General features: G+C 49.6%; 1 protein-coding gene across 2 annotated transcripts in view; it reads left to right on the forward strand.

Annotated features, from left to right (window-relative positions):
- SFXN5 (sideroflexin 5) overlaps positions 1-16,092 on the forward strand; it is a 177,057-nt gene that overhangs the window by 70,340 nt on the left and 90,625 nt on the right. For both annotated transcript variants that reach the window (XM_051617365.1, XM_051617366.1), the window contains 3 exons: positions 1,836-1,951; positions 3,935-4,020; positions 14,320-14,437. In XM_051617365.1, coding sequence (XP_051473325.1) covers positions 1,836-1,951; positions 3,935-4,020; positions 14,320-14,437 — 320 coding nt within the window. The remainder of the gene's footprint in view (positions 1-1,835; positions 1,952-3,934; positions 4,021-14,319; positions 14,438-16,092) is intronic.

A 16,092-nucleotide genomic window follows, 5' to 3' on the forward strand; every position in this document is an offset into this window, starting at 1 on the left:
TCCCAGACTGGTTTGGGTTGGAAGGGACCTTCAAGATCACCCAGTTCCAACCCCCCTGCATGGGCAGGGACACCTCCCACTAGAGGTGTCAGGTGCTTCTCTCAGACAAATGGGCTGGAATCAGATTTTGAATCTGGGACCTGGTCAGTGAAACCCTGATAGGATCTACAGACATAGAGAAGCATTTAGGTGTGGTGGGACCTTCAGGTCTGGACATCCCATCACGAGCTTTGCAAGAGCCTTGTGCTGGTGCCTCCTGGCTCAGCCCAGAGAGCATCTCTCCTGGTGTGGTTTGATGTGTTCAGTCTTGGCGGGAAGGACGGGGCACGGGAGTGTGAAAAAAAGAGAATAAAAAGAGGGTCTAAACTTGCTTTAAATGAAATGCCTGGTTTATTTTTCATCTTGGATTAGGGAGCTGAAGGGTTGGTATTTTGATAGATGGGAAGAGTGGTCCGGTAGTTGGAATATTAAAGAGAGAGACAGAGTGTGCGTGTGTGTATGTTCCTCCTATTCTTGAGTGTAAGGAGCATTTGTCACCACAAATCATCCTTGATTGCAGAGAGCTGTGTTCCTATAGGGCTCACCCACCCACCACCCTCAAAAAATTAGACATTTGTTATATGACATGAATTGAGATTAATTAGCGAATATTAACCCATCAAGCAGTGCAGAAACACATTTTTGGAAGCCGTGGTACTTGCAGCAACCGCGGGGTTGTGATAGGGCTGGTTGGGAAGTTTGCAACACAATGTGGTGGTGGGGAAGGGGGGGGGGGGGGCTTGCTGGAAAATGCCAGTTTATCAAAACCAAAACTTTTGTAGGAATTAGCAGCTTTTCTGCGGAACGATTTAGAGAAGTGCCTGGAGAGGAGCTGCATGTTCCTCAACCCCAACTCTGACACGTTACTGGAGGAGCAGAACTTGAGGTCATCTGGAGAAGGCTACAAAAAACACAGGCTGGGCAAGGGTGGGGTGGGGGGTGGGGGGTGTCAGAAAAGGTCCCAGAGCTGCTCCCACCTCTGCCATGAATGCAGGGCTGAGATGCTGGGAATGCCAGTTGGGAAGCAGAGTCATCCAAAGCTGCTGGTTTGTGTCAAGAGTTCAGAACAAAATATCCTTAGAGGAAAGAAACAGGCCTAACTCTGGCAAATAAACCCCCAGAGCCATTTCCCCACCAAAACATGTCAAATGAGGGCAGGTAGTCAGCAGGACCCTCACTGCTGGGATATGTGTCCATGAAAGCAACCCAACCTGGCCTTACTTGATTTGAGACAATAGCTTTGACCTCTTGATGTGCTCAGATGGAAACTGTCCTTCACAGCTCACCAAAACCCTCTGGGTCTATTTCCATCCTACCTGCTCAGATCTGATACTTGGGAAGGATTTGTCTGCTGGCTTAGTATGGGGAGTTAAGAGGAGCTCTGGGATGTGCCTCCGGAAGAGGCAGCTGTCAAATCAGCAGCACCTGGTTGGCCAAGACCAACTTACGGCCCAGAGCAAAGACCTGTTTTGATGTAGCAGATTGAAGTGTTGGGTGAAGGAGAGTTCAGACACCAACATCTGGAATTGCTGGTTTTGCTTTGCCTCGATTAGTTTCTGATTGTGGGAGCAGATCCTTTTGCAAGTAGAAGTAGATGATCCTGATTGTTGTTCTCTTCCTAAGTGTCACATCTTTGTCTGGGTGTACGAGGGGCTCCTTGACTTGCAGAAACTTCTTGGCAGCTTGAGGCAAGCACAGCTGAAGGGCTGTCAGGGTGAACAGAAGCCTGCCATTTGGTATTGACCAGGGCTGCCTTGCTAATCATCGTGCTTTTCTCATCCTTTTCTCCTCCTCAGCTAGTGCCAATATCTGCAACGTTGTCCTGATGAGGCACACGGAGCTGGAAGAAGGAATTGATGTTTTGGACAATAATGGAAACATTGTCGGGTCTTCCAGAATTGCTGCAAAACACGTAGGTACCTGTGATGTTCCTGCCCAAGGCTTGGGTGAGCTTGTGCACCTCCAGGCTCAACAAATCCCACACATGTAGGAACCACAGACTGGTTTGGGTTGGAAGGGACCTTAAAGATCAGGTTCCAGCCCCCCTGCATGGGCAGGGACACCTCCCACCAGACCAGGCTGCACAAGCCCCATCCAACCTGCCCTTCAACACCTCCAGGGATGGGTCTTCCACAACCTCCCTGGGCAACCTATTCTAGCACCTTCCTACCCTCATGGTGAAGAATTTCTTCTTAATATCTAACCCAAATCTCTCCTCTTCCAGTTTAAAACCATTACCCCTTGTCCTGTCACTACACTCTGTGGTGGAAAGTTTCTCCCCAGCTTTCCTGCGGGCTCTGTAGAATCGATGAAAGAGCTGCAAATAGATGAGCTTTACCCATCATGCAGGGAGAAGAGCAGCAAAATGTAATGCCTGCTTTGTAGCCAAACATGCAGCTGGGTAGCCACCAACCCAAGTGTGCTGGTGGACACCATCTCGTGTCACCAAGGCAAATTTGGGGGCTGACCTTGAAGGTGTGGGAGGGCGCAGATGGACATCAGGAGGATCCTGCACTACCCTGGTACATTCACAGCCTTAGGACATCTTTGTGGAATCTTGCAAGCAGTTCATGCAGAATACCAAGCAAAGATTCCTTCCACCTTTTTCTAAATGAGGAAGACTTCATTTTCCAGCTTGTTAACCCTTGCTATGGCAAAACTACACTAACAACCACTAACCAAAGCTTTGTGAGGGTAGCCAGATGTTTGTCTGCTCATCCTAACACCTGGTGTCATCTCCCCTGTAACCTTCCACACTCTGCCAGCTGCCTGAAATTATTCCCTTTTCTACTCTGCTTCCATAGTTTTGTCTTCTGAGCCTCATCTGAGACATGTTGTTTCCAAGTGGGCATTTCATCTGAAATGTAAAGCATGTACCAAAGCACACGCCCAGGCAGAGGAGTTAATAATATAATGCTTGGCATTTCTCTCACTCCTTCTGTCCAAGGCTCTTAAGGCACTTCACAGACAGCAATTAATGTACAGATTTACAGTCCTCGGCAAGGAATGGGAGATCTCTAATATCTCTCCATATTGTTGTTTAACAGGGAGCTTCAAACAGTCTGTTGAAGGGCTTGGAGATACTTACTTGAGCCAGTTTTTCTCACTTACACTGACTGGCTTCAGGACCCACCTTCTCCCCCCCCCCAGTCCTAGTGGTCGAGGAAAGACAGACAACACAGAAAATCACTATTAAAAGGCAGGCACTGGCAGTGGGGTTGAGGTGGAGTTTTAAGCATCAGATTTGGGACTTCTGAGAGCTTCTGCTCAGCTGTCATCTAATCTTGATGCTTCTCCCTGAAGAAGCTCAGTACTGGCTTTTGTTGTGGAAAATTTGGCAAGTCCTGAGTGTAGCACATCTGCACCTCTCCGGGACCTCCTCTTTGGAAGGATCAAGTGCTCCCAAGCCTGACCATGGGCAGGTGCTTCAGCATTCCCATCCAAAATCTATAGTACCCTCTACCTACGTCTACCCAAGACCCATGCATGGCCTGGGACATCCCAGGTGGGTGCTGGCAAAGGTGGTTGAAGAGGATAATTTTGGTGGCCTCCTCTGTGGACACAAGCTCCATGTCCTTGTGCTGAGGACCCCAGAGCTGGACCCAGCCCTGTGGGGAGGTCTCACCAGAGCAGGGCAATTCCACCTTCCAGCATCTTCCAGGCAGCTGCTTGGCCTCTCTTTCTGCCCCCCAGGCAGCACTAAGGTGTTTGCATAGGAACATGATGAGATACTGGAGCACTTTTGGTCACATCATCTGAAACCAGGGAGGTTATTTGGGGTCTCTGTTAATTCCACTAGATGAATGACCAAGCAGGAGCTCCAGCCCCAAGGGAGCAAAAAGCAGTTGTATCCAAACAGCTGAGCTGGGTTTGTTTGTTTGTGTTTCCTCCTCAGGCACTGCTAGAAACAGCCCTGACTAGAGTGGTCCTGCCAATGCCTATACTGGTTCTACCTCCAATTATTATGTCTGTACTGGAAAAGTAAGTAACATGAAGTGGGGCTTTTGAAGGGGAGGGGAGAAAAGATCCTCAGTAGGTGTCATTTGTTGATATTTCTTAGCATTGGTCCATTTAAGGGTTTTTTCTTGCTCATTAAAACGTTGATTTTCCATCATTTTGGACCATGGTTGGAGGCTGCTCAAGTGCTACATTTGCTGGTTATATGTTGATGTGGTTGTTTTAAATAGTTTTCTGAGGGCCCAGCAGTTTGAAGAACCCTGTTCTGTAGGTCAGGGTGAGCCAAAACTCCCAGAAATCAGTGGAAAAGTGTCCATAAGTTTTCAGCCCCCACTTCAGAAAACATTAGAGCTGCTTCTTGGGGTCAGCCTGAAGGTTTTGGCTCATGTCCATCAGCAATTACCTGCTGGCCACGTGCCACATCCAGACCACCTTGGCCACTCTGGGACTTGCCTGCTCCCAGTTTCAACTCCCTGGTACTTTCTTTCAATAACACCCTGTGGTTTGGGCTTCCCCTGAAAGAATCATGCTTCACATTTTCTGCAGAAATTTGCTTTCCATCACTGATGGAGCCAGAGTCTCCCCTGGCAGCCACCTCTGTGGAGCATCAGTGCTCTGAGAGAGGGCAGGAAAGGGCAAGGTTGTTATTTCATGTCCAGTTACCTCTTAGCAAAGCTCTTGATAGCAAAAATACCCCAAACTGCTGTTTTCCCACCTTGCTTTCCAACACCCCTGCATTTTCTTCTGCCCAGAGATGCTGTGAGCCCCTTTGGAGCTGCTGGTGGCTCCTTGGGACACCCATCAACAGTTCCTTGGGCATGAATGCTCCGTGGGGTAGGGATCACTTTGCCAACCTCTGGAGACTGATGAGTGCATTGAAAGATGAAGAGGCTGAAGGGGTTTGCTACCTTTGTCCAGACAGCCAAGCTGGAAGCACTCTTTAAGCAAACCTGTTGATAATGGCTGCTCCAAATCACTCCACTGATGAGTAAATAGCAATTGGTGGGGTTAGGGACTGACCATGGCTTTGGTCAGCATTGTTTCCCCTCCTAGAAACACCCCTGGGCCATTTTATCTCCTTAAGGGAGGGGTCAAGGTTGCTTCTGTAAATTTGGGAGTCTTGTTTTTAACATCTGAATTGAAAAATAGAGATCTAGTCTGTACCCCTCCAGCACCTAGAGGCTCTCACCAAGATTGGTCCCTCCCATGACCTGGGTGTGTGGAGAAACAGGGCAACAAACTCTGGGAGCTGTTGGGTAAGTCCTTTCAGCCCTTTTTGGTCAAAATGGATGACTTTCCTCTCTTTTTCAAAGGGACCCTGGTGGTTCCCTGCAGCAGGGCACAGTCTGGGGAACACTTTCTGCAAGCCACTCTTAGGAGACATTCTGGAGACACACAAGGACAAGGGGTAGCTTCCAGCCCCTCTAGTTGTGTGCAAAGCATTTGCTTTTCACTTCATGCTCCTCCTGGACAAAAGCTCTGCAGCCTTTTCCCTCCTCCAAACCCTGTGTCACCCCCAGGGTCCCCCAGCCCATCACTGACCCTCAGGACCTGCTGGGGAGGTGCTCAGGTGTGACCCTGCCTTCCTCTGGAGTGCCTTCCTCTGGAGTACCCTACTCAGGGCTTGCTCCAAGTCGTGTGCAAGAGCAGGGACTGTCACTTCTCCAGATCCCAGCATCCTGGCAGCTTCCCTGCTTCAGATTCAGACGCGTGATTCCAGCCTTTCTAATCCCATCAAATCTGCTTTGCTGTTGTCAGTCTAGAGGACTTCTGTCTTCATCTGTCCACGTGCCAGACACTTCAGAAATGTGCCACCAATTCGTGGTGTTCTTGCTGCAGAGCTCTTTCTTTTCACCCTTCTCTCTCCTTGAGGTTTACACCAGAGTGGCTGTGTGTCACCACTGGCTCAACGTGGTTCTGGTCTAACCATACATTGGTGATGAGCTCATCCAAGAAAGATTTACCCCAGAAGACAAACTGTTTCATTGCTGTCACTCAGAGGATCTTTGCTCTTTGTGAGTGAGCAGCATGAACAGACAAAATTCTTCATGTGCAGAAATGCAAAGTTTGTAGAAAACTGGTCTCTAAATTACTGTCTCCATCAGGAAACCCTGAGGACCATCATGGGTCTTGCAGAGCAACCACAAGCTTATCTAAAACTGTAAAGTCTGCTTCATGTTTGGGGGCATTGTCACTTCTTGTTTGATGTGAGTTGTACTAAATGCACCTGTGCTCATCAGAACTAATTTTATCTGTTGAGCAAATGTGGAAGTACAGGAGATTGTCTTCAAAAAGTCAAAATGACCGAATAGACAGACTTAGTTCAGGTTGGTGAGGGAATACTTCCCTCCCCACCACCCCCAAATGAAACTCTGTAGGAATAACTGTGTCCCCATCCCTGGAGGGATTTCAAATCCATGTAGATGTGGGGGTGAGAGACGTTGGTTAGTGGTGGCCTTGGCAGGGCTGGGTGAAGGGTTGGACTTGATGATCTTAAAGGTCTTTTCCAACCTAATCTATTCTATGATTCTGTATAAAACTCACTGGGCACTACTTTAGCCTGCTTAAAGCTTTGTGCCTGCTGTTTCATTTTCCATCAAATGTCTTTGGATTCCTAGAAGCCTGTGAGTGAGAAACGGCAGGGATAGGGACTGGGGAGCAGTTTGACCATGCAGCTGGAGGTGGTGATATCACTGAAGGACACAGAGGCATCCACCTGAGATGGAGGGCATCCCTGTCCGAGGAATTCTGAGCAATTCCAAGGGATTTGCAGTCCAAGTTTCAACTCACAGATCTTTGAAAGTGGTTATTGAAGGCCACAGTCAGAGGTGAAACCTCATTTTGGGAAAAAACCACAACCATCAACTTGGAGGATTTGGTGAGAAGCTGAACTTTGCTAATTTGGTAGCGTTGTAGTTAGACTGGGGTGTCACTCATGGGAGCCACATCCAGGTGGGCATTATCTCCTTCTTTCCAGGATTCCTTACGGAGCCTATACATGAGAATCAGGTGGGTGAGGGCTCATTATTTGGAGGCTGGAGATCTGGAGGCAGAAGTCCCAGCCTGGATCTTCTGCAAAGCCGTTTCCACCTGGGGTTGTGGCGAGGGAGGAGAGGGCTTCTGCTGCCTGGTGGGAGGCCGGGTGGGAGCAGGGAACACTGCTGGCCTTGGGTGGGACTTCAGCCACCCCTTCAGCAAGGGACCTGCTGCCAGCAGTGGGTTTTTTTGGATTCCTGGAAAAACGACTCCCTCGTTTTTTGTCTCGGTGCTCAAAAGTTTATTTTAAGTGGCCAGTTCCTGGTCGTCGTTGTCTTTCCTCTTGGATCCAGGTCTTTCCTTTCTCTCAGCCATCTCTCCATCTGCATGTTTTAACTCCCCCAGCTGCCTCTCTCGTCTCTTGTGCCATTTTTTTCAGCTCTCTTGGCTTCTCTCATCTCTTTGCCTGCTGTGTATTTTAACTCCCAGGGCCGCCTTCTCTGCTCTCCAAGTGATTCCATGTTACCTCCCACTGCTGAGCTCCATTCTTTCCCCATGTTTCATGCATTTCCTGCTGCTTGGACGCTCTGTTGAAGCAGTGAACATATAGAACCAATGTTTATTTTGAGACTGCATATGCCACGCGGGGAACACGGTGTCAGTTATTTTGTGCAGATGTATTCTCCTTGAAGTTTTATAAATAATAGCTGTGCTGGCAACTCTAATATGGAAAAACATGGGGTTTGCATCTTCCGTGAGATGAAGGCGGCTTAGTCTACGGGATGTAGCTGGCTTTGGAGCAGACAATGGGAGCTTCCTTGGTCTCCGTGTCGTGGATGTGTGGGGACAACTTCATCCACTGCAGGAAGTTGGGCTTCTCATCCCTCAGATATTTCCCTTTATTCAGATGCTTCTGTGAATCTTTTTGTCTGGTCACGTTGAAATCTGGGAAGTGGTGTGGGATCCTCCCAGGCATCATCCGAGACTTCTCTGGTAGTCTTTGTCCAGCTTCTGACTCTGCAGAGTTGAAGCTCGTCACACAGCTGGTCTAGGTGTGGATCATCCAGGTCCATGTGTAAGTGCAACCTCAGGTTCCTCTCTAGGCCAGGTTCTGTGGTGGGAGAGCCCAAATCCAATGGCGCTTGGTTCACGTGGTCTGGACAAGTGGTGAACAAGCTCAGTCCACCAGCAAGGTCTGCTGTGGACACTTGGAGCTAACAGCTGGCAGTGGAGGTTGAGGAACATACGCTCTTCTTGTCTTCTTATCCTCCTTATCTCTCTTCCCCACAGTACAAGCAACCTCAGAGTGTCTGAAGTGCAGCAGCAGGTCTGAGGATGGGCTCCAAAGGTGATGTTTGTCAGGCTAGACAAGAGCAGGCCCCAGAGCTGACTGGGCAGTGTTCATGGAGGACAGTTAAACCTGGAACTGTTGGCAATGGGCAAGAGCTGGGAGAGAAGTGGGGACCAGAATAGCTGTGTCCATGCAAGAGGAGCATTTCTACTCCTTCTTCATCTCCACACCTTCCTGATCATGTGGCAGAGCTGCCACAGCAGGTGAGGACCCTGATGCAGCAGTTGTCAGGGCTGTTTTCCTGTAAAGCTCATCAAATTAGGAAGCTTCCAAGCTGGACCAACATTACAGAGCTGCTCTGGTTTCGCTAAATCAGTCTGACCATGAAGAACAGATTGTCTTGATGGATCATCTGTGCTCAGCCCAGGGTTTTGTGGTGCTGGAAGGGAGTTTTCTTCAGCTTAAAACCATGTTTTTCACTGCAGAAGTGTTGGTGAGGTAGGAAGCCCTCCAGGACCTTGTGTTCATGGGCTTTCGATGGAGATCTTCTCCTGACCCTGTGTACAGAATGTTTCCTACAGCTGCTCTCCCTCCTCTGAAGTGCAAAGTCTCTCCATCCAGCTAAACCCTCCCTGAAGTTTGTTTAAGCTAAACAGGTGCCAGCAGTGACACCTTGAACTGCTGTGGCTGTTTCCAGAGTAAACATATGAGACTGCTCCCTTAATGGTGTCAATCAAGCACAAAAAAAAACCCCAACCTCACTGCTTTGTAGCTGCTGTGGCCTCTGGAGGGGCCACTGAGGCTACAGCCAAGAGCAGGAGATGCTCTTTGGTGAGGACAGTGGTGGCCTGGCTGGACAGGGCAGCAGGCAGAGGTAGTGGTTGCTGGAAGAGCTCAGCATTCCCAAAGTGACCCAGAATGAGAGAGAAAAGCCCAGAAACCCCTCTGTGGATAGCAGAGAGACCTCTCCAAAGCAGGTACATGGTGGGATGTTGGCTCTGGGAGGTTCTCAGCAGAACTGGGCTGCTGCTGGGGTAGGACACCCAGGCCAGAGTTTGTTTGCACATCAGAGGGGTGTTTTGAACCCCGGGCTGTGATTTGCCTGGGGATACCTTGGCTCTCCCCACCCCGGGCGTCTCGCGGGGTGTGCACGAGCTTTGGACCTGTTCACACCACACACCACAGCAACCCCCCAGGATCTGTCAGCTGGGAGACTTTTGCTTCACTCCTGTCATGTTTAGTTTAGCATCCAACACCTCCTCCTAGACAAATACAGCTCTGGTTCACTGAACCTGATAACTCCTTTCTAGTGCAGCAACTGACTTCCATATGGAATAAATTACAGTACCTCCTGAGAAACGCCAGAGGCAGCTGCCAAATTATGCAAAATTTAAGCCACTAATGAACAATGTGATGAAAGTTGAATGAAGGTGTATTTACAAGATCTACAACACACTGTCTCTGTGGAGCAGATGCACAGTCTGTACAAGTATGCACGTGTCTGGACCTACGTCCGTGCATATGGAAATGTTCTTCAGGAGGTCTCACTGGTTTGGGTACAGCCCTTAGCTGTACGTGCTGCCTCCCACCAGGAGCTCCCCAGCCTGGTGCTGCCTTTTCAGTATCTGCCAGGCAGGTTTCCTGAAGGCAAACTGCAGCAAGAAGAGGCATTGGGGGGGGGGGCAGGGTTTGAAGAGGGGTAAAGAAACCAATCGTTTAAAAAAATTATTAATAAAAACCCAAAACAAGAAGAGAAAAAGAGAGAAGAGGAGGGAAGTGCTGCAAAAATGCATGAGTTTTGCCATCCAAGGGTTGATGTATAAACATGGGTCACTTACAGAATCATAGAATTGTTTTGGTTGGAAAACACCTTTAAGATCATCAAGTCCAACCCTTCCCCCAGCCCTGCCAAGGCCACCACTAGCCCATGTCCCTCAGCACCACATCTCCAGGGCTTGAAAATCCCTCCAGGGATGGGGACTCCCCCCCCTAGCCTGGACAGCCTGGGCCAGGGCCTGACAACCCTTTCCAGGAAGGAATTGTTCCCCAGATCCAAGCTAAACCTCCCCTGGCACAACTTGAGGCCATTTCCTCTTGTCCCATCCCTTGTTCCTGAGGAGCAGAGCCCGACCCCCCTGGCTCCAACCTCCTCTCAGGCAGCTGCAGAGCCAGCAGGTCTCCCCTCAGCCTCCTTTGCTCCAGGCTGGACACCCCCAGTTATACTAGTGAGGCAGACCAGCAGTGTCAAGAATTTGGCTTCTGAAACAGGAGCAATAAAACACACATATTATTGTCTTCCTGCAGATTTCCAGCGTGAGACTGTCTCTTGGCACAAACTTTTCAATCCTATGTTGTCTATTCTGAGTGCCAAGGTTTTAGTTCCCCATGTCCTCTGTACATGGTGATGGTCTGTAAAACTACTATTTTAATATGAAAATAGCTTTAAAGGTTCAATTCAACAGCAGAGTTACTGGAAGGGTAAAATCATACTTGCTCTTGTGGATGTAGCAGTCTGCTTCAGAAGATGCCAACAGCAAAGCTGGCCTGTCAGGAGGATCTAAAGGTCCAGACCTCAATGTCCCTGATCGATCCCCTTGGCAGAGCACACAGGACAGGGCTGTAAACTAATTCCCTCTTCAGTAAATAGATATTAATTTTATTTATTTTTAAGCTGCTGTAATGCTCTGCAATTAACCCCTTTGGAAACATCTAATCTTTCACATCCGATGGGGGGCTAATGGGTGACAAGAGGGTTTTTTGATTGCATTTGACAGCTCACAAACTGCAGCAGGCAATATTTAACTTCATCCTCCTCTGGGGTCTGTGTGGAGAGCAAAGATCCTGGGGGACAGAAGCAGAGTGGACCTCTTGACTAATTACCAGGCGTTTATTCTAAGCCACGCAAATTTTTAGAATCTGAATCCCAATTAAGACATTACACTACATGTGTTAATTAGTCCCCTCTGCTTTTTAAATCGAGCCCTAACTCTTCTTAATTGGAAGGTTAGCCCTTGTAATTTGAACTGGCCTGGGTTGGAGGCACTCCTGGAGATCACACCTGGGGGCTGCACCAGGGATCATTTTAAATTGGTTGAGTTTTAACTTGGGTGATTACAAGGTCCCCAACAGGGTGGTAATTAAAGAGGGTGCAGCTTCCAAATGAAGGTGTCAGGGGTGGTGTAAGCAGTGATGTCTTGGTTCCAAACTGTGCTCCAGGGAGGCTGGAGGGACTCTGGTTGTATGATTTTCTCAGCGAGGGCTCTCATGGATCACGACAGCTTAAGCAGCAGAATAAATCAGTTTCAGGAGCCTCCCAGTCCCTCTGCTTCCCAGAGATCAGTTGTCACAGCTCATTGATGGCAATCCTTGAACCTTGTGTTTGTTAGAGAGCATGGGGAACCTGCTTTCCCCACTCACTTGAAGACTTCTGCAGGAGCCATTTAGGTTAGATCAAGCTCTATACAAAACAGAGAAGAGACAGGACCTCCAAATGCTGGAGAACAGAAGCTTGGCTTTGGCAGCACAAATGGAAAGGAGCAACTCCATCTTGATAGCTCATTAGTGAGGGGCTGACACACTGGAGGAGGTAAGGCTCTGGATCTTGTTTTCCTTCCCCACTTCCCCCCAACCTTCTCAAGATGAAGACAACTTTCAGCAAGCACAGCTAGCACAGGGTGAAGAGGCTGAATGTTCAGACACACAACATGCAGCAGAGTAACAAGTTCCCACATCTCAGCTGCTCCCCTGTAATTCCTCGGGTGCCTCTTTGTAGCCTGCAGTGAACGTGGAGTAGAAGGGGTTGAGGTAATCTGTTCTCTGGCATTGGCTGTGTGGGGAGGTCTGCCTCCAAAATCACATGTACTCCAAAATCATAGAATCATAGAATCATTAAGGTTGGAAGGGACCTGAAAGATCATCCAGCTCCAACTCCCCTGCCATGAGCAGAGAACCACTAGATCAGGTTGCACAAAACCTCATCCATCCTGGCCTTAAAAACCTCCAGGGATGGGGCATCAACAGCCTCCCTGGGCAACCCATCCCAGTTCCTCACCACCCTGAGAGTGAAGAATTTCTTCCTAATATCTCACCTAAATCAATGGTGCCTGTGAGAAATTGGGCCCTGCTGTGGGATGGGTAGGTTGACTTGGTTTTGGTGGGCACCACGGGAATGGTGCACATGGGGTTAGAAATGCTTTTTAAAACCCTGGTGATGGCAACTGCAGCGAGGTTTGGAGGTGACTGTAATCCCCCTGTGCTGGGCACTGGTGAGGCTGCACCTCAAATCCTGGGGTCAGGTCTGGGCCCCTCAGGACAAGAAGGACATGGAGGGGCTGGAGTGTGTCCAGAGAAGGACAAGGGAGCTGGGGAAGGGGCTGGAGCACCAGTCTGAGCAGGAGCAGCTGAGGGAGCTGGGGGTGTCCAGCCTGGAGCAAAGGAGGCTGAGGGGAGACCTGCTGGCTCTGCAGCTGCCTGAGAGGAGGTTGGAGCCAGGGGGGTCGGGCTCTGCTCCCCAGGAACAAGGGATGGGACAGGAGGAACCAGCCTCAAGTTGTGCCAGGGGAGGTTTAGCTTGGATATGAGGAACAATTTCTTCCTGGAAAGTGTTGTCAGGGCCTGGCCCAGGCTGCCCAGGGCAGGGTGGAGTCCCCATCCCTGGAGGGGTTTCCAAGCCCTGTAGATGTGGTGCTGAGGGACATGGGGCAGTGGTGGCCTGGGCAGGGCTGGGGGAAGGGTTGGACTTGATGGTCTTAAAAGGTCTTTTGCCAACGAAAATGATTCTGTGATTGTATGTTTGTACCTTCCTTAACCAAAAGAGATCTCCTGTGTCAGCACCCCAGTGGAAAGGCATTCATTAGCAGATCTTTGCCCATGTTTGCTGGCGTGATGCTGTGAGAAATTGACATCCTCAGGAGCGGGATGGACAGAAGACAGAGGCACGTTGGGACTAAGGCTGTAGCTGAGGACCCAGCAGCAAATCTGCTGACTCTCTCCACTCTTAATATCCACTCAGTACTCAAACAAAACTCAAGCTGCTGGGTCATACTCCCAGGTGTTTCAGATGGGTAGAAAAAAGTTGAAGGACAGGTGTCCTTTTGGTGTAAACATCTCCAGAACCATCCCCTCCCTCCAGAATCACATTTTTCCCCTTAGCATTTGCAAACTCTCTGAGGTTCTGTATCCTGGAATATACTTAACATGCCACCTTATACCAGCTGAATGTTGTCCCTGTCATTCAGTGTTAATTGCATCAGAAGGGTCATCTAATGGGTCATCATCAGAACCTGACCTTGCAGGTATCTTAAAGTGTTAACGAGCCTTGAACTCATCAGTATCCCCTGGGGACAGGGAGTGTTGAAACATCCTTATCCCCCACTCTGCTGATGCTTGATTTTTAACAAATTAAGGTGTTGAAGTTCAGTTTAGGTCGAAGTTTACTGCTTTATTACCCCATTGTCAAAGTCGTGTGCCCTTTTCAGTGCCACCTGACAAAGTTCACAAGGCCTCTCGAGAACCAAATTTCCTTCTGCTCGCTCAACATGGTCCCCAAAGCCTTAATGCAGGTGACACCTGTGTGTGGCCAGGTCACCTTGTGGTTGGAAGGGACCTGAAAGATCATCCAGTCCCACCCCCCTGCATGGGCAGGGACACCTCCCACCAGCCCAGGTTGCTCCAAGCCCCATCCAACCTGCCCTTCAACACTGCCAGGGATGGGGCAGCCACAGCTTCTCTGGGCAACCTGGGCCAGGGTCTCACCACCCTCACAGTGAAGGATTTCTTTCTCATGTCTCATTTGGGTTTGGAATGTTGGAAGTGTGTCTGAAGTGATGATGTTTTAGTGGAGGAGAAGTGGGCCCTGGGGTTGGTGTGGGCTGTGCAGCCCCAGCGGGTGCAAAAGCAGAGTGTGCAGGACTCAGCATCTTGCGTGGGTGAACTTGATGAAGTCACCTAGACCAGTTTGGGAGAGGGAAACCAGTGGGTCTGGATGGACACCAGCATTGGTGGCACTTGGACTCCTTTGGTCTATGAAGTGGCCTAACAAAGCCTTTCCTTTCCAGGACATCCCTCCTGAGGTCCCGTCCCCGGATGGTTCTCCCAGTCCAAAGCCTTGTGTGCCTCGCTGCCTTTGGCCTGGCCCTCCCCTTGGCCATCAGTCTCTTCCCGCAGATGTCTGAGGTCAGTAGCTGTCTGGTCACTGTGGTGGGATATCTCAGAGGGGTTTACCACTGCCGTTGCTTGTTTTGCCTTCCTGGCTTCCTCACTTTTGGACGAGGTCAGTTGCCGTCGTCTTCTCAGTGCACGTTCACTGGGCAGGTGATGGTTGTGTTAGTCCCTCCTGCCAGCACGTGCCAGCATGACACAGATCAGTAGCTTTTCCATACTTCCAGTCAGGGTTGTGTTGGGATGGGATGTACCTTCCAAGGGGAGGAACTGAACAGAGGAACCTTCGTTCCACCCAGCAAACACCCGTGTGACACACAAGGGACAGCCAGCTGTGATCTCCTCCTTTCCATCGCGCTGTTCTTCTCTCACAGGGGTGGTCTGCTCTAGGCCTCTCCTTGTCTGCAGGATGTTTAGACTGGAAAGTCACCAAAACACCAAGGATCAGGGGGACAACCGGGTTGGAATAAGGTGGGGTTTTTTTCATTGATGAGGATGCTGTTCTGCCTGCTTGATGGCCAGTGTCTCTGCTAGCGTGGTGGGTAGCCAGTCCCCCTTTCAGTGATACCTGATCAGGTCTGCTCAGATCAAGGGATGTTGGTGTTTCTGACTGATGACTTCTGCTCTGAGACTCCAGCTGGGTTCGTCCTGTCTTGTCTGGGGACGTGAGCTTAGTCAGAGCTGAGCTGCACCAGGGAGAAGCTGGTTCAGCCCACCCTCTCCTGTAGCACTGGTGTTTCCTTGGTGTCAACATCATGAAAACAAGTCTTTGCACATCAAGCAGAGAGCCTGCCCCACATCTGCTGTGGATGTGATTTCCTAGAGCTTCTTTGAGGGTTTCTGCCTCTTTGTCATCTAGCCTGGCTCTGGGAAGACACAGCCTGAAGGTGAACAGAGCCAAGGTGCCAAGCAGGGTGACTAAGTCACTCAAAGTTAGTTGAACAAATGGCTAAGGTGTATTTTGTGGTAAGTTGTTAATTTTGACCAGTTGGTGTTCAGAGCTTATAGATTTTCAGTTTGTAAATGTGCACGTTTACAGGGAGGGTCACTCCTGGTTATAAAATGGTAACATCTCCATCCAACAGAGCAAAGGTCTTTGCTGAACTTCTTTTTGTGTCAACTGGGATCAGTCATAGAATCCCAGACTGGTTTGGGTTGGAAGGGACCTTAAAGCTCATGTAGTCCCAACCCCCTGCATGGGCAGGGACACCTCCCACCAGCCCAGGTTGCTCCAAGCCCCATCCAACCTGCCCTTCAACACTGCCAGGGATGGGGCAGCCACAGCTTCTCTGGGCAACCTGGGCCAGGGTCTCACCACCCTCACAGCAAAGAATTTCTTCCTAAGATCTCACCTAAATCTCCCCTCCTCCAATTTTAATCCATTCCCCCTTGTCTTCTCACTACAAACCCTTGTAAAAAGTCCCTCCCCAGCTTTCCTGGAGCCCCTTCAGATACTGAAAGGCCACTTTGAAGTCTCCAACAGTTGATCAGAAATTAGTATCAGAGTCTCAGCTGGTTAATTCAATTTTTTTCAGTCTGCATAGGTTTATTCCCAACCTCTAGCCAGGGAATCTTGTTGCACACTTGTCTGCTACCCTGAAAAACCTGTTACAGATTTTCTGTTGTCCTAGCTGTTCACAGGCTGAGATAAAACTGTCCCTTCATCTTCT

This window comes from Apus apus, chromosome 4 (assembly GCF_020740795.1).
Source record: "Apus apus isolate bApuApu2 chromosome 4, bApuApu2.pri.cur, whole genome shotgun sequence".
Taxonomy (NCBI): Eukaryota; Metazoa; Chordata; class Aves; order Apodiformes; family Apodidae; genus Apus; species Apus apus.